Raw genomic sequence first — 23,838 nt, forward strand, 5'->3', positions numbered from 1 at the left:
CTCCTTCCTCCTCCTCCTTTTTATTATTTTATTTTCTCTTTTAAACAACCTTGAATTCTTGCATTTTTGCTTTTTTGCTTCTTCCATTTTTTTCCACGCTACAAAGACAGCAAAAAAGAAATGGTGGCTTCGCATCTCCTTCCTCCTCCACCTCCTTTTTATTTTTTAATTTTTATTTTATTTTCTCTTTTAAACAAGAATTCAAAAATATCCATGTTTAAAACGATTACCTCGAAAAGTTAATTTGTGAAAACATATGAAAAATATGAAACCGACCAAAGACTATAAGTAAAATTAAAATTTTATTTTACAACACTTTTAGAAAACACATTTATCATAAAAAAAACAAATGTTTTTGAAAAAAATCATGCGTCGAAACAAAATTAAAAAATTGAAAAATAGTTTGTGAGTGATTGTTGAAGAATTGTTTCTAAATTTTAAAAAGTATATTAAAAAACCTAGTGCATGAATAAATGAAAAGTCTTTTTTACCCCTCCCAAACAGAATCTTATGGAAAAAGTATCGACTTGAATGCAAATGTAGGTAATTGAATAAGTGGTGTGAACTAGTATTAAATCATCAACTACGTATTAATGCTTTTATGGGATTGAAAAAGTCCTCAAGCTTTAATGAATGTGTGACTCATGTTTTAACGATGACCTCCACTTGATGGTCCTATTTGGTGGCCTACTCATGGAAAAATCATCATACTTTTGTATGCTTCACGACTCAAATTATTACTAAAAACCTTCCTTTTTTTAATTTTTATTTTATTTTTCCTTCGGACTATAATTGAAGCATTCTTCATGCCACATTCCCACAACTCTTAGTCAAAAAGATGAGATACTAAATAATTAAACATTTGAATCATGAAAACTTGATAAAATTCCTTTTCTTGGATGATAATACGAATTTATAGACTTTTCATTCGATATATTATATTTTATTTCAATAATTAGGCTTAAAAAGGAATATCGTGCATATCCATTGATTTTAATTCTTCCCGATCTTTTATTCTTTATGCTCCAATAGTTTCTTCTCTTATAATGATTCGAGAAGTCCTACATTTAACAGTCTTCAAAATAATTTTTATACGATCTTCACATTATGACTTTGATACCATTTGCTGTGCTATCAAAAGTTTCGATAGTAATTAGAGTGTAAAAACATAAAAATAAAATAATTCACATACGAAAATACATGAAAATTTTCTCAGATTTGATATATCATAACTTTTAAAAATATATTTGATTTTTGGTCCTATTTTTTTTGTGAAGATTTATGTATATTGTAAATTTTTAGAAATATTTTCTATATTTTTAATTATTATTCTTGGCGTTTGTTGAAGTCCCCGGATTTATTTATTGAGAGGTGAGGGGGGAAATTGAATGGACGTGCAAATTGGTGGAGAATGTAATAGAATGTGTGAAAGGTGGCACCAGACGTGGCCTTGGAAGTTAGACTGCGTATGATTACGTAGAACTCCAGGATGGCACATTTGCCGAATCAAATGGACGGACGTGGATGGTGACATGGCAATGACAAGTTTAAGTGGATATAATAAAGGAAAATCCAAAAATCCCAAAACAACAATTAGTAATTAAAAGTGAAAACCCTTGCAACACGGGCGACTGGCTGAGCCGGTCATCACACCCCATACACCCTCTGCACTCACGAGGCCTCCATGATCCAAGTTGACCGCCGGCCTCTCTCTCTCCTCCTCTCTCTCCCTCCCCCTCTCTCGAAACTTTCTCTCATTTTCCCGCAAAATTGGACTAGTATAAATCAGACGTAAACAACAATCCATTCACCAACCCATTTCCACTCTCTCTCCCTGTTGCTCTTCTCTCTCTTGTTTCTCTCTCTAGATCATCATCATCATCGTAAACATTTTTTCTCTTGGCTTACCCGGTTTGATTCGAATCGAGTGGTTATTGTCCATCATTGAAAACGACTTCGTTTCAGGATGGGAGGGGTGGTGGACGAAGAAGGCATAGCCAGGAAGTTCTGGATCAAGTTCCGGAACGATTCGGTTGTCGCCATGTACACTCCTTTTTTAGTGTGTTTGGCTTCTGGGAAATTGGATTCCGACGCGTTTCTTCATTGTATCTCTCAAGATGTTCACTTCCTCAAGGCCTTTTCACAAGCGTATTCAACATTCTCCCTTTTTATCTCTCCCTCTTCTTGTTTGCTTCTCCTGACAATCTTGGATTTTTGAGGCTCTCGATTTGTGGGTTTTTCAGGTACGAAATAGCGGATGATTGCGCGGATGATGATGAAGACAAGGACGCTATTCGGAAGATGAGGAAACTTGTGATAGAAGCCCTTAGAATGCGCGATGATGCTGTTCGAGTATGTTCTTGATCGCTTCTTGCTTTTCGTGTTTTCAGAATGGAGAAAATTCCTTCCAACATGATGCGATGGTCTTTTTTGTTTGTTTGCCTTTCTTTCTTTCATCTTGCTTTCAATGGTTGTTTTTGGCATTTTGTTTGATGGGTCTGTTTTTGGCATTTTGATTCTGCTTCTTTTATTTTCATTTTCTCTCTAAAGGAATAATCAAGAAATGGGTATTTTGGTATTTAGGGTTTTACTGGCTTTTGCAGTTTTTACTTTCTGTAGTATAATATCATGCACAATTGGGATCATATGATACTTATGTGAATCTTTATTTTTCTGATTGTTTTGTTCTTGGCATTTTGATCCTGCTTCTTCAAGTTTCCATTTATTCACAAAATGCATAATCAAGAAATGGATTCAAAATTTTCACACATGAATACGAAGGTTCTTTTTTATTTTGGTTTTAGGGGTTTTAGTGAACCTGCAATATTTTGCTTTCATTAGTTTAAGGATGTGCAAAACAGAAGTGGAATAATCTCATTTATATAAATCTTGTATTTTATGGCCATTTTGCTTTTGGCATTTCCATTCTGATTCTTCTGTTTGTCATTAGTTTCACCATTATTCAAAATGGTAATTTGATGTTATATTTGTTTATCTTTTTTATCTGTTTCTTTTGGTTTGCACATTGATGAGTTAGGTGCTCTACAAGGAAATAAAAGAGAGAGCATATTTGGTTTCCATTTGTTTTATTTTATTTTATTTTATAAGAAATAAATTCATTGTCATAATTCTTGTCATCACATTGTTATTACTATTCTTCTTCTTCTTCTTGCTATTATTATGATGGTGGAAAGATAGTGAAATTAGCTTGTGATAGTGTAGTTTGCAAGAATCAATGTTAAATCCATAGAAGGCAAGTGCACATGACCAATTTCATAGCGTCTAAGTGCTATGAATATATTGACACAAAAAATAAAGTTCTTGAAGAGAAAAAAATATAGTAGTTAGAAATATTGAGCGCTTAAAGTTACTACATAGTTTCTTTACAACAAATTTTTCCCTCTATCTTGTGATTGGCATTACACTTTCTTTAATTAAACAACTTCTTTATGTTTCTTAAACATCAGAAGGGGGGTGCAGAGACTGAACATGGTTTAAGTATGCCTTTTAGCAGAGTTCATAGATTGATTTAGAAAAATGAAACTGCTCTGCTTTTAGCATTGCTTTCTGTTCCATTTTTGGTGAAGCTTTTTGTTTCGGTTATGATTATGATTTTAGTTGGATGGCTATCCAAGGTTTTCAAGTTAATTGGCTTCTGGTCTTTGGCACCATTAAGCACAAATCTGTGGTGTGGGATTCATTACCATTTCTGTGCTTGATTGGCAAATGATAAATCTAATATCCATCTATATCCATGTCCACTTGATTCATGCCCTATTAATAGCTGGACGTTAGCCACCGAATTCTTGGACTGATGGCTTTGATGTAGGGTTTAGCATGTGCATATGCAATGTGCACTTCTCTTGGAATCCACCCTCCAACTCCTTTCCTCTTTTTCCCTATGTTTTGACATAGATATTTCACCATTTGCTTGTCCTGAATTCTTGTAACTAGTAGAATTAAATAAGCATTGAGCTTCAACTGCATGTGGCAATCTCATCTTATTTTTCCTTCAATTTACACTTGTTTGCAAGCATTTTTTTGTGTGTATTCTGAGAGAATCAGCTATTCAGGACTGGGGCTTTGACCTACCAAAAGAGATTCCTTACAACTCTGCAACATCAAAATACACAGATTTTTTACTAGCAACTGCCTCAGGGAAAACTGCAACTCCTTTTGAGAAGACAAAAGTTGCTGCTTATACACTTGCTGCTATTGCTCCTTACATGAGGTTCTATGCATTCATAAGTAATGAGATCCAAACTCTTCTAGATCCTAATGATGGCAGTCATAAATATAAGAAGTGGATTGACAGTTACTCCTCTCAAAGTTTTGAGGTTGGTTTAGTTATTTTGCACCAAGCATTTTCCTTGGTCTTTACCTTTGTTGGTTGAATTGGTATACTACTTTAGTTGTTGGCTGAAAAAAATTGTCATGCATACAATTTGCTTTAACCAATCATCTATCATCTTTCTGAATTCAGGCATCAGCTCTGCAAAATGAAGATCTGCTGGATAAACTAAGCATTTCTTTGACAGGCGAAGAGCTTGAAATCTTAGAAAAGGTCTACCACCAAGCTACAAAGCTTGAAGTAGATTTCTTCTATGCCCAACCAGTTGTTCAGCAAACTATAGTTCCATTGTCTCGAGTGCATGATCATGCGAAATACCATCTTACTGTATTTTGTGATTTTGACATGACATGCACTCCCATTGATTCATCTGCCCTGTTAGCGGAGATTGCAATTGTAACAGCACCAAAGATTGATCTAAATGCATCTGAAACTCAACTTGTTCGGATGTCATCAACTGATCTGAAGAACACATGGGGTGTTCTATCTACCCAGTATACTGAAGAGCTTGAAAAATGCATGGAAAGCATTGTCCCCAGTGAAACAGGTATGATAGCTGATAATTAGGGTCGCTTCTTGTTGGTTTCCATTTTTTATTTTTTATTTTTGTTTGAAAACGGTACAGGAAAATGTAACTGAGATAGAACATAATCTAAAAACCCTATTCTTATACACACCCCTGTGTTTTTACAGTGGAAAAATTCAATTATGAAGGCCTATGTAAAGCACTTGAGCAACTTTCTGATTTTGAGAAAAAGGCAAATTCAAGAGTGGTTCAGTCTGGAGTATTGAAGGGTTTAAATCTAGAGGATATAAAACGGGCTGGTCAAGGTCTAATTCTTCAAGATGGTTGCACAGGTTTCTTCCAAAAGATTCTTAAAAATGATAATCTGAAAGCAGATGTTAATGTCCTTTCATACTGTTGGTGTGGCGATTTCATTAGATCAGCATTTTCATCAGGTATAATCTTTGTTTTAGAACAACATATATTTGTATGTCATGAATTTTACAGTGCAACATATGTTTATTTGTGTACAATTCCACCACTCATCTCCAACCAATGAAATTGGATCCCCTGAAGTTCTCTGGCAATTGAAGTTTTGTTTCCCTTGACACTGATGCTGGATCTAAACTTCTTGCTTATTTTACAAACATAAGAGTTCTCGTCTATCTATCTATATATATATATATGTAGTCCTATGGCTAAAGCTCTGCTAGCTTCTTGTAGACTGAACTCTCTTTAGGCTCTGAGTTGTTTTTGGGTGGGATGGTCTAATTTTTCTTTGCCACTAGTGGCAATGAAGTTCTTTGCAATAAACAAGGGGGAAGGAAGATCTCCACTCATTTCATTCATTCAGTGCCTGAGGTGAGGCGCGACCCACAACAAAACGCTGTGGGTGCTTGCTTAACTTACTTCACTTATAGCTGGCACCTACCGCAGAATTCCCACCTGCTGGAGAATGATACGGGAGTGGGGCCTTCTTCCGCTATCCTATATATATGAATATATCATCTGCTTTCATACTGTTGGTATGGCAATTTCATTAGATCAGCATTTTCATCAGGTATGATCTTTGTTTTAGAACAACATATATTTGTATGTCATGAATTTTTCAGTGCAACATATGTTTATTTGCGTACAATTCCACCACTCATCTCCAGCCTATGAAATTGGATCCCCTGAAGTTCTCCGGCAATTGAAGTTTTGTTTCCCTTGACACTGATGCTTGATCTAAACTTCTTGTTTATTTGCAAACATAAGAGTTCTCATCTATATTGCTCCAGTCAAGTTTGTAAATGGTGCCTTCTTTGTGTGGTTGTGATTGAGTTTCTATTAAGTTTTATGTTTGGGACTTATGACTGTCTGTGCTTGTAAATTGATTAATGTGATGCAAAGGTCATGGATGATAGATTGGACAATGGCCATGGTATTAGCCTATTAGGTATGAAGACATTGGACCACTGGACTTCCTTTGGAGGGGAGGGATGAGGGATGTCTGATTGTAAATCTTCATGATCAATTACCAGCTATCTGCTGGGTTTATGCCAAGAGATAAATTCACCATTAGTTCTGTCTACAGAAAAAGATAAACATGAATGGTGCTATTGTAAAGCCCATGCCCAAGGCTGAAGCCAGCCAGTAGAGGACAAACAATGAGGCATGCAAATAGCTCTGGTATGTAACCTGAGGAATCATTTGGGAAAGGTGTTGCCCAAGACACAGGAAAAATATTTGAAGTTTTAATTACAGTTACAAGTTAGTCAGAACAGTCATCTTAGAGCTCATGAACCTTCCTGGTTTGTGGGTGATCTAAAGATAATTTCTTAATTTATTTAGCATTTATGCATCAATTTGTCTCTTACTTCAAAGAAGTTTTTGAGGTGATATTTTAGGCTGAAGGCATTGATATTTGGGCAGATGGATTTGTTCCACTTTTTTACTTTTCTTATATGCACATATATTGGTCATGTTGCAATAGGCTTACTTTTTAAAGGCCTCCTCACTTGCATATGAAATTAACACATGTTTAAAACACATAATTCAAGGCTGCACATGCCCATTTGATTGTTTTTCTCTCAAGTTGGATATTAAGAAAAAATGAATTGATGTCACTTTGATATCAGTTGTAAGTAGTACTATTTAGTCATGAAGTGGTTAAACTTTGTGCTAAATGGTTAAGGGATTTTGGTATTTTGTTTCCTTTTGGTGTTTGGTTATGTCCGGGACAGTTGTGGATTGAATTTTATATGATTGTCAACTTCAAGAGTTGATAAAATTGAATAGAAGGTATAGTGTTTAAACCTTGTGCTTGTTTGTTTATATCTCATTAATGTTTTATTGGTTAGAAGTTCTCTTAATCTACTTTTGATGGTTAGTTTTTTCAAGATGAGTGCCAAGCACATGCACGTGTGTGTGTATGCGTGTGCACGCATGCATGCACGCCCCACCCTTACATGTATGCAAAATGATTCTATTACCCTCTTGAAAGCAAATATCAAAAACCTCTTCCTTGGCTATTTATAAGACGTGTTTCTGGGGTTTAAATCCATTTATAAAGTTTGACTGTATTGTTTGTTTAGCCTTTCTGGGTGCATGAATTGTTTTTTGACTTGGGCTTAGTGCTCTCTCTCTCTGTCTCTAACAGACACCTGCTAACATACACACACTCATATGATCTCCTTATTTTCTGCCTGGCTTTTATTTGGCAATATTGGCCTTTATTTTCACTTTGAGGACAGGTTCACTGCTTTGTTTAATTTGTAAGTTTTAATGACACTTCTGTACTGTAAAATATGCAAATCCCCTGAATTGGAACAATTATGATTTGAAACCATGCTTATTATTAACTAGGCAGTTTCATATGAATTTTGGTTGGAATATTTCCATCATAAAACATTTCATTTGTAATGGAAATTAATGTTGAATCAGGTTTGGTTGTTTATGATTATTAGTTGGGAAAGGGATTACTTGGAGTTTTGTTGATGGTGTTCATGCCTTCAAGGATTGTTTGGATTATTTCAACTTAAATGCTGTCCTTGCTGCGTGCTTCAAATTTGTTTCACTGTATTTATTTACTTTCTAAAAGAATTTTGATTATGGAGATTGATTTTCCCATTGATGAATGATTAAAAGTCTCTCTTTCCTGTTTCCTGAAACAGGGGATCTGGGTGTTGTGAGAGTATATTCAAATGAGTTGGCTTATGAAGAATCAATTTCCACGGGTGAAATCATTAAGAAGATGGAGTCTGCCATGGAAAAGCTTCAGGCTTTTAAGGACATCTTAAAGGAGGGATGCAGTAATGACACGGAGCACTTGACAGTTTATATTGGAGGTTCAATTGGTGACTTACTTTGCCTGCTTGAGGCAGATATAGGCATTGTGATTGGTTCAAGTCTAAACCTAAGGAGACTCGGAGATCAGTTTGGTGTTTCATTTGTTCCATTGTTCTCTGGTTTGGTGAAGAAACAACAGCAACTCATTGAAGGTGGCTCTCCTAATTGGAAAGGGCTGTCTGGCACTCTTTACACAGTCTCCAGTTGGACTGAGATAAATGCATTCATTTCAGGATCATGAAAACCCCCTTTCTCTCAGAACATACTCAGAAGAAATTCTTACAGTAGGATATACAGGTATAGATTGTGGCTAATTTTACCAAGCGCCACATTATCAGTCAGGTATTCCTTTTTTCTTTTTGTCTCCAGGGACTGCAATCCAGAGGTATACATATATCTTGTATTTAAGGTTAGATAAGATAGCAATAGTCATTGTTGATCTCCATCACCTTTCTTTTTCATCTTCAACTCAATGTTTTCAAACTTGTCAAAAAGCATTGAGGGGGATTAAAAGAGGGGGGGAGAGATGTATCAATTGATTTGTCTATATGGATTTTGGATGTGAGTGGATGCTCTTTTTTTTTTTTTCTCCTTTCCTCCTCTGATAGTTGCTCCATTACAAATTGCAATGAGGAATTTTTTTAGTTCAGAATATACTTGAATGTGAGGGAGAGTGATTGGTGGCAGATGGGCCTTTTGTATACTCCATTAGAACAGTTTGGAACCATTGATACTCATTAAGTACAGTTGGGTTAAATACCCTGTTTTGTGTGATTGGGAATATAAAACAGAGATGTTCTTATGAATCCATTTGTGTATACTGTTGGAATTGTTGTTTCCTTGTCCAAGTCCCCATAAAATGCTAATTGAGATTTTACATTCCCATTTGTTTCCATATGGCATCAATTGGCATTTAGGGAAGGGGGGTGAGGGCATGTCTTTCTTTTGGGAATTGGGAATTGGGAATTGGGACCCTACTCCCCAACTACATTGCTGTGTTTTTACTTCTTATTAACGAATATAAAACCCAAACCCAAAACCATTTTCGAGAAATCTCATTTAGAATCAAAGCACTTTCTGAGGAATGTTGGCAAATGCTGACTTTTCTATTGAAAAATGAAGACCACCCACCCCACCACTCTTAGTGGGTGGGTCAAACTGAATTCCTTTATATGCGCTTTAAGGTTGATTGGAAGAGAGCTTTCAACTCTTTTAAGGGTCAAACTGAAGCCCAGCCCTGAGGAGAGTTCCAAGTTCCAACCCACCCATAATATTCATTTAAAATAAATAAAGAATCAATTTATTTGCTATGTGTTTATATTTTTAATATTTTAATATCCTTTATACATGTTAACTTATTCATTAAATGCAAAATTCTAAAAAATGATCTTAGAAGGATAATGATTTGTAAAAGCTATTTTTTTTTAAAAAAAAAAAGATAATAAAAAGTTTTTATTATTTTAATTTTTAAAAACAAAAAGTAAGTCAATACTTTTTATATAAAAATTATTATTATTATTTTTATTTTTAAAAATAAAAAATAGGGAATGTATGCAAACTGAGGTGTTAAGAAAATATTATAGGTGGGTGTCAAGTTGTGGTTGAACATATGTATTTCTACAATTTCAAACATAGAGATTGAATTTTAATTTTGGAACATTCCATGAAGATGATTGGATAATATTACAAAATACAAAGTAATTACCATTTTCAGTGTAAAATTTTAATTATTATTAGGACATATAATGGCAAAAGCATTGAAAATGGTGTTAAAGATAATTTATTAAGTATAAAATGCAGATTAGGTGTGGGACCTAAAAGAGAAAAGGGCATGCAGGTGGGCACATGTGCAATCACCCACTTGTTTCACTCCCTCCCATCTTTCTGGTTTTCTTTTGGTTTTTTTAATACAAAACATAAAATGCTGGGTATGGTGTGGCTTGGCATAAATCCATGTGGTGGCACCTCAGCTTCCATTTTTCATCTCTTTCTCTCTCTCTAATAATAGGGATGAAGATGGGGTTTTCTTCTGCAGGGAAGAAGAGGCCCTCCTTCCCAATGAAGCTGGCCTCCTGGTCTCTCACATGGTCCCCATCTCCGCCCCCTCTTTTATTTCTATTATAAACTCACTACTCTATTCAAATCCCCCACTTCTCCATCAATCACTCCACATGTGTCCATGTGAATTTTGGCAGTTAAATTAATCTTATCCCTCAGGAATGGCGGTTGGTGGGCTCCCTCTATTATTCATAACCTTCATCACTTTCTCCCATTTCCTCCTGTTTTCATACCCCTTGTATTATTTTCTATTCCCTTTTGATTCTCCCACACTCACCACCCATTTCCATTTTGTAGGATGCCCCTTAACTTTTAGGACTGATCCTGACCCACCCCACATTTCTTTCTCTTCCCCCTTTCAATACCCATAACTAATAGAAATAAAATTGCCCACAAATTAGTCATGATCATATTAAAATTTTCATAATATGAAGTCCTAAACTCTAGGGGCAAATGTCTAAAATAATGGGTGTGTGTAGCCCCAATCAAAGTGGGGAGAGCTAGAGACCACAGTTAGTTGTTGGTTCTTGTTTCCATAGTTGGCTGACCTATAACATGGAAAGATTCTCTCATGCTCATATTCAATCACATAGTGGATAAATGACCTACTCACATTATTATTGGATCAAGAGGGCTTGTCATTTTTCCATTCTTTTTTGGGTTGAAGTTGGGTTTGAGCCTTTGAGGTCATGTGCATCAAAATTTTGGTGGAACCCACCCTTGATCTCTTGATTGCTAGTTTGATGGCAGGGCCCAGCCCTTGAACCCTTTGGGCATTTAATGATGAATCCTAGTCATACTTGGAAGTCACCCTTTACTAGAGTGGGAAAGTTTGGGATGAAAGCCAAATCATTTGGGCATGAGCTTTGGAACCAACCCCCCATGTAATGTGCCTAAAAAGAAACTTTTTGACAATAAGCTATTCCAATCTACTAGCTAACAATGCTTTAAGGACCTTTTCCCCTTCTTAAAGAAGAGAGTTTCATAATATATAGTAGATTATCGCATTTTTAGCAATGCAATTCACCCTCTGATCCATTCTCAAATTCCTACAATCATAGTCAAAAAACATAATACGTAAATATTCTTAATCTAAAAAATTTTAACCGTAATATAAAAAAAAAAAAAAATAGGGTATCAAAGTGATATGATTGAACTTGCCGTCTCGATAGTAAAATATACATAATAAAGTCGAAGCTATTGAATTAAAAGAAAATGAAATTAGATACCAATAATGGGATGGAGGACCAAATTAGAGAATAAAGTTTAAAACAAGGGAAGGGAATGGAATACGAAATAATGGAACCTAATTAGACGTGACAAGTTATGATTGATCCATTTTACAATAATATCCCTACAAGTAAGGTATTCTCAACCATCATAGTTCAATGTTAAGAAACAAGAGTCCTATCTCTTCTCACAAATTCTATCACTGTCATTTCAACATCCGATCAAAATTATTGCTTCGATGACCAAAAGAACACACTCGCCCCCATCTTGTATGCTATAATTTTCAAACCAAAAAATTTCATAAGTATTATTTACTGAGTTGACCATGATAAACACACAGGTAACAGAAGAAGAAACAATGCATCAGCAATAAGAATACATTCTCTCCATGTTTAATGTCGGAGAAGGTTCCAATAAGTCCAAAGCTTCACAGTCATTAGCTGCATATTAACAGCTGTTGCAGAACCCGAAACCTCACGAGCTCTCCATATTAAAAAAAAAAACCCTCCACAATCATGGCCATTATATTAATATTTATAGGTTGAACACATTCATCAATCACCCTTCTCTTCATTACTTCTCATATAACTCTTACCATCTTCTCCAGATGATGTCGAAAATGGTGGGGAACTAGTGGAATTGTAAGTATTGAGGATGGTGGGGAAGAACAAGATGCAGGTGCAGGCACTTCTGGTGTTGTTCTTCTTCTACTGTTGCATTGGTTGTTATGGTAGGGGGGTTGAGAAGGATGAAGTTTCGGTTTTGTTATCGATTAAGAGGGGTCTTGTTGATCCTTTGAACCAGTTGGGAGACTGGAAAGTGGAGGAAAATGGGGTTGGGAATGGTTCAGTTCACTGTAATTGGACTGGGGTGTGGTGCAACTCTAAAGGAGGTGTTGAGAGGCTTGATCTCTCTCACATGAATCTCAGTGGCCGGGTATTGGATGAGATTGAGCGCCTGCGTAGTCTCGCTCATTTGAACTTGTGCTGCAATGGGTTCTCTTCATCTTTGCCTAAAACCATGTCTAATCTTCTGGCATTGAGGAGCTTTGATGTCAGTCAGAATTTCTTTGTGGGTGGCTTTCCTGTGGGGTTTGGAAGGGCACCTGGATTGACGATTCTGAATGCTTCAAGCAATAATTTCTCGGGTTTTCTTCCTGAGGATCTTGGAAACCTGACTGCACTGGAGATTCTGGATCTCAGAGGGAGTTTCTTCCAAGGCTCAATTCCGAAATCTTTCAAGAACTTGCAGAAGTTGAAGTTTCTTGGCCTTTCAGGGAATAATCTTACAGGCCAAATACCGAGGGAGATTGGGCAGCTTTCATCACTGGAGACTATCATTCTTGGGTACAATGAATTTGAAGGTGAAATCCCTGTGGAGCTTGGGAATCTCACCAATCTCAAGTATCTGGATTTGGCTGTTGGCAACCACGGCGGCAAGATTCCAGCTGCCTTGGGGAGGCTGAAGCTGCTGAACACAGTTTTCTTGTATAAAAACAATTTTGAAGGCGAGATTCCACCAGAAATTGGCAACATCACTTCACTGCAGTTGCTGGATCTCTCTGATAACCTGTTATCAGGAGAAATTCCAGCTGAGATTGCTAAATTGAAGAATTTGCAGCTGTTGAATCTCATGTGCAACCAGCTTTCAGGTTCAGTTCCTTCTGGGCTTGAATGGTTGCCTGAGTTGGAGGTGCTTGAGCTTTGGAACAACTCCTTGACAGGCCCTTTGCCCAATGATCTTGGTAAGAATTCACCATTGCAGTGGTTGGATGTATCCTCCAATTCATTCACTGGTGGGATCCCTCCAAGTTTGTGCAATGGAGGAAACCTGACTAAGCTCATTCTCTTCAACAATGGCTTCTCTGGTCCGATTCCAATTGGGCTATCAACATGTACCTCATTGGTTCGAGTTAGAATGCATAATAATCTCATTTCTGGGACAGTCCCAGTTGGGTTTGGAAAACTTGAGAAGCTTCAGAGATTAGAGTTGGCGAATAATAGTCTCACTGGCCAAATTCCAGGTGATATTGCGTCTTCTACTTCCCTTTCCTTCATTGATCTCTCCCGGAACCGCCTCCAGTCGTCTCTGCCTTCCACCATTCTTTCCATTCCTCAGTTGCAGAACTTCATGGCCTCACATAATAACTTGGAAGGTGAAATCCCAGACCAGTTCCAGGATTCTCCTTCACTTTCTGTGCTTGACCTGTCATCAAATCAGCTCACTGGAAGCATACCAGCAAGCATTGCTTCATGTGAGAAGATGGTCAATTTGAATCTCCGGAACAATCGGTTAACAGGGCAAATCCCAAAGACAGTTGCCACCATGCCCACATTAGCCATTCTTGATCTCTCCAACAATTCTCTAACCGGTACCATACCTGAAAACTTTGGAACTTCTCCAGCCTTAGAATCGCTTAATGTCTCATATAACAGGCTAGAGGGGCCTGTTCCAACGAACGGTGTGCTTCGAACAATAAATCCTGACGATCTCGTGGGCAATGCTGGTCTCTGTGGTGGTGTCCTCCCTCCATGCTCCTGGGGCGCAGAAACTGCGTCAAGACACAGAGGGGTTCATGCAAAGCACATTGTTGCTGGATGGGTCATTGGAATTTCCACAGTTTTAGCTGTTGGGGTTGCACTTTTTGGTGCTCGGTCTCTGTACAAGAGGTGGTATTCAAATGGAAGCTGCTTCACAGAGAGATTTGAAGTGGGCAATGGAGAATGGCCATGGAGACTAATGGCATTCCAGAGACTAGGCTTCACAAGTGCTGACATTCTGGCTTCTATCAAGGAATCAAATGTGATTGGGATGGGAGCCACTGGGATTGTGTACAAAGCTGAGATGCCGAGGCTAAACACAGTTGTTGCAGTCAAGAAGCTATGGAGGTCAGAAACCGATATTGAAACTGGGAGCAGTGAAGATCTAGTGGGGGAAGTGAACCTCCTAGGGAGGCTAAGGCATCGAAACATTGTCCGGCTATTGGGTTTTCTTCATAATGATAGTGATGTGATGATAGTCTATGAGTTTATGCACAATGGCAGCCTAGGAGAAGCCTTACATGGAAAACAAGGAGGGAGGCTGCTGGTAGACTGGGTTTCTCGATACAATATAGCAATTGGGGTAGCCCAAGGGCTCGCCTATCTCCACCATGACTGTCATCCACCTGTCATTCATCGCGACGTCAAGTCAAATAACATACTGCTTGATGCAAATCTTGAGGCAAGAATTGCGGATTTCGGATTGGCGAGGATGATGGTCAGGAAGAATGAGACAGTTTCCATGGTGGCTGGATCATATGGATACATTGCTCCTGGTGAGTAACTAGTTCTTCTCTTACCCTTTTCAGTGCAGAAACTAGAAAGTAGAAGATGTTTTACCTATACTGATGGATGAATTTTGCATTGCAGAATATGGATATACTTTGAAGGTTGATGAGAAGATCGACATCTACAGCTTTGGAGTGGTACTGCTGGAGCTTCTAACCGGAAAAAGGCCATTAGATGCTGAGTTTGGGGAATCAGTGGACATAGTAGAATGGGTTAGGTGGAAGATTAGGGACAACAGAGCCTTAGAAGAAGCTCTAGACCCCAATGTAGGAAACTGCAAATACGTTCAAGAAGAGATGCTTTTGGTCCTGAGGATAGCCCTTCTTTGCACTGCTAAGCTCCCCAAGGACAGGCCCTCCATGAGGGATGTGATAACAATGCTTGGGGAGGCAAAGCCAAGGAGGAAAAGCAGTAGCAACATCAATGGATATGACATTAACAAAGCGAGACCAGTGTTCAGCACCTCACCTGTAAATGGCCTTATGTAGGAACCAAATTATCGGTTCCTCTCTGGCCTTTCATTCTGTTTAGATTCTTCCTTTGTATGTAGAATTTTCTTCCTCTTTGTGATCAATCATGGACATTGTTGTCTAGATTATCAATGAGTATATCGAAGTGGATTCAATCTCTTGAATAAATTTTTTCTTTCTGGGTTTCAATCAAACAGTCTAAGCATTTGCTTGAATGGCATCTCCCAGTTAATGCTGAAAATATTGTATACTGGAAGAGGTTCAATTGAAAGGAATGGATTGAATAATAAGCACTAGTGCAATGATGGTGGACAATTTTATTTTATTTTTCGATAGGTAAGTAAAGGTCATATTAAAGGAAAAAAGAAAATATACACACAGAGCAACCAAAGGACCCAAAAAAAAAAGGATCAAAGACACAAACCACACGCTAGAAAGAGTCTAACCAGTCCCAAAAGTCTAACAATGATGATGAACAATACTAATGACTTTCTCAAAATGAAGGAAAAACAAGATCATTCCAAATCTAGATGGATCCTCAGATCATTTAAAGAAAAACAAATTATATTTGAACTCCAAGATGCCTCGAGCTGAAATCCTTACCTCGTCTTTCTCTCCATATTTTTTGGTGAATGATATTTCAGTAAGCAAATATATGGCAAAAGGTGGAAACCCACAGCAGAACTGAAGGAAAAGCAGCAGCAATGAAGGTATAAAAACCACTCGAACTTTCTTTTCCATTACAAAAGAAAATATGATTTCCATATTTGGGTGCGCCAAACTCCAGACACCAGTGATTTAGCACTCCCATCTATTTACACATTGCATAGTAGCACACCATTCAAGTATGCACTGTGTATATGACACTGAATACTGAGATTTTTATGCCTTTCAATGAAACAAAAATAAAGGCTATAATTACCCAACAATGGGTGAATACAACAGTACGCAAAAGAATAAAAGTAAATGCAGAAACCAAAACATACAGACGGGCTGTGGACGATCAGCATTCATTTCTTGGCAAAGTGCCTTGACTAATTATGTGTTTCTTTCCTTATATTTTACTTTTCGAGCCATGGGTAGTTTTCCTTTTCCAGAAGATGATCAACAAAAATAAGATTTAGATTCGCATGCTTCTTTGTCTCCCATTTCTTTCTTGGATCCTTGGAGCTGCAAAGTGAGGACGAATAAAGATAAATGGGATTCGTAAAAAGGTAGCTTTTGATGGGAGAATCACATTGTTGATCACACATCTACATACCAAGTCCATTAGCATCAGATGTCCTCATGATTCTGAGCCTCCTCGCAGAGCCCAGGAACATCCTGAATACAAATTATAGAAAAGAGTGATGACTATGAAAACCAGATCAAATGACCCCCCGAGTCTAGATAATAAACTAAATTCTGTAGATAATTAAATCTAACAAGAGAACATATAGGGTATTAGGAAAAGACTAATACTTTCAATGTATAACAAATTAGTCTGCTTCTTTACTCTCCTTTTCTCATATTAGATGGGCCTTTTTCTTTCCTCCATCTTCAGGAAGTTGAATATGTGCCCAGAAACCCCAACATGTCCACGGAATAAACACATGGGAACAAAATTATCAGATTTTATGGAGCCAACCCTTGAGATTTATGCTGAAAGATGCATTCTTCAGGAAAATACTGAATGGCCAAGGGGATGAGCTTGTACATGGCCATAAATGTACAGTACTCAACCAGGACAAAAGACATTGAAATGAATGAGTTTTATTGGTTTAGTTCAGTTCCCAATTCAGAGATAGAACATTGTTCTCACGGTATGGTAGGCCAAAGAAGTAAACTAGTCATTGACATGGTTTATTATTGCAATATTTGCAACTAGTTTTGGTGTTAAGTCCATCATACAAAAGTAACAGTCACAAGTTTCTTTCAGTTTTGGGATTACTTTAAAATCCATAGAGCCAGACCCAGAGTTCCCATCACCTCACCAATGGTGAACTATTACCTACATTACTATTAAGTCCAAGGTGGGCTGTGCTCAACTACCAGTTATCCTAAAAGCTTAGCTCATGTGTGACCTCAATCCAAATATGAAGAGACGAACAACCAATCACAGAAACATATGAGCAGGAACAAACAAATACATAGGTCCAAACCGGAGAGCCCTCTCTAATGTGCAACTGCTACCCATAGATGAAGAGGCAATTAATCAATTGGGGACAAATAAAAGGAGGAACAAACATAGCAGATTCAAACTTGGAAACTTTGGGAAATACAGCTCTGAAATCATGTTCAACTAGAGCTTGAGATGTAAGAGTAATGAGCCAACAATGTAAATCAAGCTAACAGGCCGCACAGAATGGACACTTTAGCAGTCCTCTAGACATGCTATTTGATTATAACAAACCTTAAGCACTTTAATTGGATTTGACACAGTTAAGGCAAGGAGAATCATATCCTTACCAAGGAAATAGTTAGCTAAGTTATAAACAGCAACTGATGAATTTTAGGCCAATTGCTTTTGGTACCTGATTTTAGGCTGTTTGACGTGTGCTAAATTTATTGACTAATTATAAACCATTTGTATAATCTTATGAAACAGTAAATTATATGGTCCAAATTCAGCTGTGTTCATGATGTAGATTTCCTAGGTTAAAACCCTTTGGAGTTGAACCGCTTTAAATAATACACTACATAACTATACATAGTATGAATATAGACTTTCTAAATTGGCACATGAATTTTCTAAATAAAAAAATATACTAAATAATTATGTTTACTGTCAGTTTCACACGCTTGAGCAAGAATATCAATAAGTTGTGTTTATTTATTCTCTTTTAATATACTTCCATCTCTTTCTTTCTTTCTTTCTTTTTCCTAGTGGTAAAGGTGTTAGAATATAACTCTCAGTCACACCTTCATGCCTTTTTCTTTATCTCTTTTCAGCATGCACAGTAGCCTGTGTGATACCCAAACAAAATTATATTTCTGTTTCTTTATCCTCTTTTTAATATACTCCCATTTCTTTCTTTCTTTCTTTCTTTTTCCTAGTGGTAAAGGTGTTAGAATATAACTCTCGGTCACACCTTCATGCCTTTTTCTGTATCTCTTTTCAGCATGCACGGTAGCTTGTGTGATACCCAAACAAAATTATATTTCTGTTTCTACAGCTACACCTACCCAAAAGAGGCACATCATCCAAGCAATTTATGACTACACAAACTGTTGAAACCTTATATGATGTGCATTTGTTATGAAAGCAGAGGACTAATAGGATCCAGTGAGAAAGTGCCTCCTCAAGAAAGTTTCAGATGGCTAAATGACTTTGAACTATTGTAGCTTTCTCATATACTTTCATAATGGTGAAAATCTTTTTGCAATTAATATCACAGTGAAGTACTGAAAACAAATAGTCTGAAACTGTGCCTTAAGCCTCTAGGTGTGTGTGATATGTCCTATGCCTAAGAATTAATACCTAGGTTTATAAGAAACATTATTCAAATGGGCGCAAAAACTGGATGTTCAAGGATTTAATAATGGATTGTGCAACTGTTGCATAGATTATCTATTAACAGGCACAAATAGTACACGTCTGCATTGTATTGAATGGAAGACACCTTACCCCCAAGGAACATCTCCAACCAGCATCCAGTCTCCCTCCTTGTCTTCATAGGTGAGCACAAAGTCAGATGAACCATCCAGTAATTTTGAGGGTCTTGTTGATTCTGTCATTGCATCATAATTCTCATTGCTAGACCCTAATCACAGACAACAAAAATTTCACCAAAAAAAACAGAAAAAGCAACATCCACATAAATAGTTGGCTAATTGATAAAGCTGTGACTGATTAGAAATTTGCATCAATTCAAAGTTCCAATTGATTTCAACTCTTTCCCTGCAAGTTCAACTGTTGAGTCCATTTGGAAGAAAAATCAAAATTTAGGAATCTGTTTTCAATTTGATCGGTAAAAAGATCATTGGTTTACAAGATTGGCACAAACTGATTCTTTTTCTCAAGTCTGAAACTGATACTTAAAACTCTTCCCATGTACAACACCTAAGCTAATGAATCAGGTAATATTCTTGTCAGTGTTCAACAACTAACGACCAAATCACACTAATCTTTTATTCAGCCAGCTTGGAGGAAGCTTAAGATATAACTTACCTATTGCATTGACTGTTGTGGTTGGTCCCTGAAACATCTCCTCCAATGTTTTTGCTAATGTCTCGTAGCAACTATGAGCACTCAGATCAACCTTCCTTCCAATTGGAATTCCATCCATATTCACTTTCACAAAGAACGAAGTATTGAGGGGCCCTTTCTTCTTAGCATAACCATTGGTGTTGTTGCTTCCGTTATAAGTGTTCTCTACCATCGTGTTTGTACTTTTACTTTTCTCAACCATTGAATTCAAGTCTTCAGTGACTGGTGATTTTGACTGGTTGGCTAAGCTGTTCATCCTATAAGCTCTGATAGGGGGCCATCCCACAACCTGACTGCTTTAAGAATCAAATTACAACCACAGCTCATTGGTCAGTAAAATGGACAGTGGTAAATAGATAAAGTCCATTCACCAAAAACTCTGTATAGTCCATATACATTATAAAATAGGAATGCAGATGAAAAAATTCTTAAAAGGTGGGAATCACAAAAACAATGTATGATGGGGGAAAAGGCTATCTAGTGGAATAAAGCATGGCATAGTCCACTAGTACCTAATGGTGTAAAACCCTAATAGAAACATGCTTGAGACAGAAGAAAGTTTTCTATTGGTGTAAATGAATGTTGACAATCACCTCCTAAAAAGTCAGGCACAAGCTCTAACAACAGTGAATACTAATCCTGCTACTGCCAATAAAGTACTCAACTTTGCCCAGATATTGTCAAATGATCATTCCAAGTGTTTTCCAGTCAACAATTCTTGAAAAAGAGAGAAAAAAAGAAACAAGAGTTTGATGGCACATATAAAATGGCAGCAGCCAAAATGTTAGGGCTGATCTACACGTGCGATTTTTTCATATTAAAGACTTCTCATGCCTAACCAAGGAAGTATTGGGATGCAATGCAACATGGATATCATGAAATCCACTTAGATCCCTGCCAACTCAGTTTGGAAGTGCTATAATGGACAAAATGAAGCAAGAGCATGGATCTCATGGTTGCCAAAGCCTAACCCACAAAACAATGGTAGATTCTTATGTCAGAAATGAGTATATACCATATCACTGCCAAATCAAAGGCCAAGTAGAGAGATCAAGAAATTCTTAGACAAGTGAAAAGAGAATGGAGATTTCTACAAAATTTTCCCTGGGTTTTTCTTTCATGCTAAAATATGAGTTTACAGCCTTTCTGGCAGCATGGAAAGCCAAAGTGGGAGACAGCATGGAAAAGAAGCAGGAAAATATTTTGGAATCTAGTAAGAAACTTGTATAAAAACTTCAATAAAAAAATCAATGAGAAGCTTTAGAACACTAATATGAACACTTAAAAAGTCAGAAAATAGATCAAATGGAAGGAACTATAGAATAAAATGCCTAAAATGAAAAATGTAAAAAATCATTAAGGGAAAATGGCTAGAGGCACTAAAATAACAAATGTATTCTCATGAGCTCTCTAACCATTTCCTCTGAAGTTGACTGGTCCCAACAGTTTTCAAAAAGTTCTCTAAACCATTGCAAAGATTTCCAAAAGGCATTCCCCAAAATTTCCATACATTTTGTCCCAAATCAGAAATGGATTTCCCATTTGAAGCTAAGTTTCTCGACAACTATGGTTTGGTACATATTATTTCTTCCCCTTTCAGGGAATACTTGCAACTCATCCAATCTTTTGTAGTACCTCATGTTTAGAGGGAAAAACTTGGGTATATATTGTATCATTTCTATTTTAATTCAGCAAACTTGGTTTTGTAGTTCCCCAAGAGCTAGGACTCGGCTATCGATGTTGGGTGCAACAATTATGAACCATGGAGAAATACAGTCCCAACAATTCAAAAACCTAGTTGAGTTGATATGAGTTTCTCTTTCAGTTTTCGAAATGAAACAACAACAACTATGGGCATTCAATTTCATTAATTGAACCAGATCATTCAAATCCAATAATAAATAACAAAAAATTGGAAATAAATAATTATCAAAAGTTAAATGAAAGGAAAAAAAAATTGTTGAAAACATACAAAACTCCCAAATTAGGGGCAAAAACCATCTGAAGTCGCTTAATCAGAAGCACACACATTAAGATTCACTAAGAAGCATGATATTATATATTAGACATAAAAGAAGAAAGTAAAAGTCACAACCTAGGTGCTCATTTGGAAACCCATCTCTTTTTTAAAAAAAAATTAAAACATAAAATGTTAGTAACTTCTATATAAAATATAGTCACTCTTATATAAAAAAAAATATCAACTTACCTTATATTCTAAAAAATTACTACTAAAATTTTTAAAATTTAAGTAAAAAATTTTCAATAGCTCATTTTTTTTAAAACAACTTTTAAAAATCATTATCTTTTTAAGGTAAGTCTCAAAGAATTCTTACTTTTTATAAAAGCTATTACAGTTTTCTATTTTTAAAAACACAAAACAGGAAGTGTATCCAATAGAGCATTAAATTTTGTAGGTGTTTAGCTTAAATGATCCTTGGAAGTTTCTCAAGAGTTTCCAAAAAGCTCTCAAAAGGCTTTATAATAAAATTCTCCCTAAGATTTCCATAAAGTTTTGTACTAGCTTTGATAATGAGTCGCCCATCTAAAAGTAAGTTTCCCAGAAACTACACTCCAAGGTCACTTTCTTTCTTCTTCTTCCTCCGAATTGTTGAATATTCTCCACTTTCTAGTAATATCTCACATATTAGGGAAAAAATTTGAGAAGATATTAAATAATTTACTAACAACATGACTCAGTAAGGGTTGTTCCTCATCAATTTTTGTGATGCTTTGTTTGATTGGAGAGAAAACAGAGGAAAAGGACAGAAGAATGCATATAAAATATAGCAGTTACAGTTATAAGCTGGCTCTCAAGAAAAACACAAGGATGAAACCATATAGGACCAATACTTATCATAAATGCGACCCAATAATTGTACAAAACCTAGTTGACCTGGGTTTATCTTCCAGGCTTTGAGAACATAAATAGAAGAAGATAAGGGGTTTCAATTTCAGTTTCCCTTTATCTTTTCATCAAGTTTCTTAACAAACAAAACAACGTCCCATGTAAATCTTGGTGTAGCACTTGTTTGAAAAAAAAAACATATCAGAAAGAGAAAGCAAAAGCCCATTTCCTTACTTTTATCAGATCCAACGAATTCCAATAAATGGATAACACAAATTAGAAAGAAATTAAAAAAGAAAAAAAAAACAACGAACAAAGATCCACAGGAAAGGGGGGAAATGGACATTAAAAGAACATCCAAATGCAGAAATTGTATAGGGGAAAAAAAGCATCTAAAGCTACTAAATCAAAATCATATAAAACACATCAAAACAAATAATTAGATCAAATAGCAAAGAAACAATACCAAAAACACAAGAATCAGAGATTAGATTTTAGACTTCAAAAGGAGGAAAGTCTATGTGTTTAAACAACTGGGGAAAAGCATCATACCTGCCATTATTGGAAGCTGCCACGGAATCAGCTCTTCTCTTGGTACCAACTGTTGTTCTATTAGCTCTGCTCAGTGAAGAAGATGATGAAGATGAAGATGAAACTGTAGAAGGAAAGTCCTTAGCAGTCAAGATCCTTCCATACTGAGCCCACCCCTGTTCTTGAGGCTTGACACCACCACCACCACCACCACCACCAAGGCTCAATCCAAGGCCCAACTCAAGCTCTGCTTCATCTGGGTATGAAGAAACCTCAGTGGAGACCATCAAGTTGTCCTCTTTGGACACAGTGGACATCGACCCACTTGTACACACTCCTCCTCCACTACCACCTTCCATTGAAATCAGTCACAGAAAAAGAAAGAACAAGATCAAAGAGAAGGGTTTAAGGGAGTTTTAAGGGAGGAAGCGAGGGAGGGAAGGAGGGAGGCAGAGGCAGAAGAAAAGAGAAGGCTTGTAGTGTAGCGTTGTGAATGGTGTGTTTGTTCAGAAAGGTAGGTTCGGTGGTGGCAGGGGTCCCATGTGTCTGCTATTATGGGCCCTTTCCTCTTTCTGGGCCTCTTTCTGAATCATTTGACATTTTCATTGATTTTCATTTCATTTTTCTAATGTGGTTTTAGTGTGTGTTGATGATTATGTGGGGTCCTCTTTACAGACAAAGTGCCTTCAATTTCCAACCAAACAGTGCCTTAGAGTCCCCTCTAATGATGCCAAATTTTCATATCACCTCACTCCCTTTTTTTATGGGGTCTATATCCATTCCCAAATCATTCATTTTAGGACCCTTTCTGCACTATTGGGACAATCTCCTTCCGTCATTCAACTTCATCATTCCCACCTCATCATACCTTGTCTCCCTTTTACTTCAACCCCCCCTTTCATTCAATTTATTAACAGCCCATCTCAAATAATCCACATTGCTTTTCTTTTTCCCTAATTTCCTAACAAACGAGTTTTCTCAAGATTATTCTTTTCTT

The 23,838-nt window shown here is 36.8% G+C and overlaps 3 protein-coding genes across 4 annotated transcripts; 2 read left to right on the top strand and 1 right to left on the bottom strand.

Annotated features, from left to right (window-relative positions):
- Positions 1–1,669: 1,669 nt before the first annotated feature.
- On the top strand, positions 1,670–8,992 carry LOC117919315 (bifunctional TH2 protein, mitochondrial-like). Its single transcript, XM_034836477.1, has 6 exons — positions 1,670–2,148; positions 2,244–2,352; positions 4,074–4,337; positions 4,484–4,898; positions 5,045–5,311; positions 8,012–8,992. The coding sequence occupies exons 1-6, from the start codon at positions 1,967–1,969 to the stop codon at positions 8,425–8,427; spliced, it is 1,653 nt and encodes a 550-aa protein (XP_034692368.1). The 5' UTR covers positions 1,670–1,966; the 3' UTR covers positions 8,428–8,992.
- Positions 8,993–11,982: 2,990 nt separating this feature from the next.
- LOC117919239 (MDIS1-interacting receptor like kinase 1) lies at positions 11,983–15,462 on the top strand. The gene is made up of 2 exons (XM_034836370.1): positions 11,983–14,790; positions 14,885–15,462. The coding sequence occupies exons 1-2, from the start codon at positions 12,129–12,131 to the stop codon at positions 15,289–15,291; spliced, it is 3,069 nt and encodes a 1,022-aa protein (XP_034692261.1). The 5' UTR covers positions 11,983–12,128; the 3' UTR covers positions 15,292–15,462.
- Positions 15,463–15,978: 516 nt separating this feature from the next.
- LOC117919240 (auxin-responsive protein IAA11) lies at positions 15,979–23,301 on the bottom strand. Of its 2 annotated transcripts, none has more exons than XM_034836373.1 (5): positions 22,863–23,301; positions 19,424–19,755; positions 18,881–19,016; positions 16,535–16,596; positions 15,979–16,443 (listed from the first exon to the last, which is right to left on the bottom strand). In XM_034836373.1, the coding sequence occupies exons 1-5, from the start codon at positions 23,198–23,200 to the stop codon at positions 16,394–16,396; spliced, it is 918 nt and encodes a 305-aa protein (XP_034692264.1). In that variant the 5' UTR covers positions 23,201–23,301; the 3' UTR covers positions 15,979–16,393. The 2 variants fall into 2 exon arrangements, with proteins under 2 accessions (XP_034692264.1, XP_034692263.1); XM_034836372.1 differs by having other exon boundaries at positions 19,424–19,758.
- Between the last annotated feature and the right edge of the window lie 537 nt (positions 23,302–23,838).

This window comes from Vitis riparia, chromosome 7 (assembly GCF_004353265.1).
Source record: "Vitis riparia cultivar Riparia Gloire de Montpellier isolate 1030 chromosome 7, EGFV_Vit.rip_1.0, whole genome shotgun sequence".
Taxonomy (NCBI): domain Eukaryota; kingdom Viridiplantae; phylum Streptophyta; class Magnoliopsida; order Vitales; family Vitaceae; genus Vitis; species Vitis riparia.

What these genes read in the sequence shown, in the direction of transcription:
- LOC117919315 (XM_034836477.1), top strand. Translation starts at nt 1,967, where the DNA reads ATGGGAGGGGTGGTGGACGAAGAAGGCATAGCCAGGAAGTTCTGGATC. An exon ending in CTCAAGGCCTTTTCACAAGC is followed by an intron (nt 2,149 to 2,243) that starts GTATTCAACATT and finishes TGGGTTTTTCAG; the next exon opens with GTACGAAATAGCGGATGATT. An exon ending in TAGATCAGCATTTTCATCAG is followed by an intron (nt 5,312 to 8,011) that starts GTATAATCTTTG and finishes TTCCTGAAACAG; the next exon opens with GGGATCTGGGTGTTGTGAGA.
- LOC117919240 (XM_034836372.1), bottom strand. Translation starts at nt 23,200, where the DNA reads ATGGAAGGTGGTAGTGGAGGAGGAGTGTGTACAAGTGGGTCGATGTCC. An exon ending in GCAGCTTCCAATAATGGCAG is followed by an intron (nt 19,759 to 22,862) that starts GTATGATGCTTT and finishes TGATTCTTAAAG; the next exon opens with CAGTCAGGTTGTGGGATGGC. An exon ending in GTTGGAGATGTTCCTTGGGG is followed by an intron (nt 16,597 to 18,880) that starts GTAAGGTGTCTT and finishes ATTTGTATTCAG; the next exon opens with GATGTTCCTGGGCTCTGCGA.
- LOC117919239 (XM_034836370.1), top strand. Translation starts at nt 12,129, where the DNA reads ATGGTGGGGAAGAACAAGATGCAGGTGCAGGCACTTCTGGTGTTGTTC. An exon ending in ATATGGATACATTGCTCCTG is followed by an intron (nt 14,791 to 14,884) that starts GTGAGTAACTAG and finishes TTTGCATTGCAG; the next exon opens with AATATGGATATACTTTGAAG.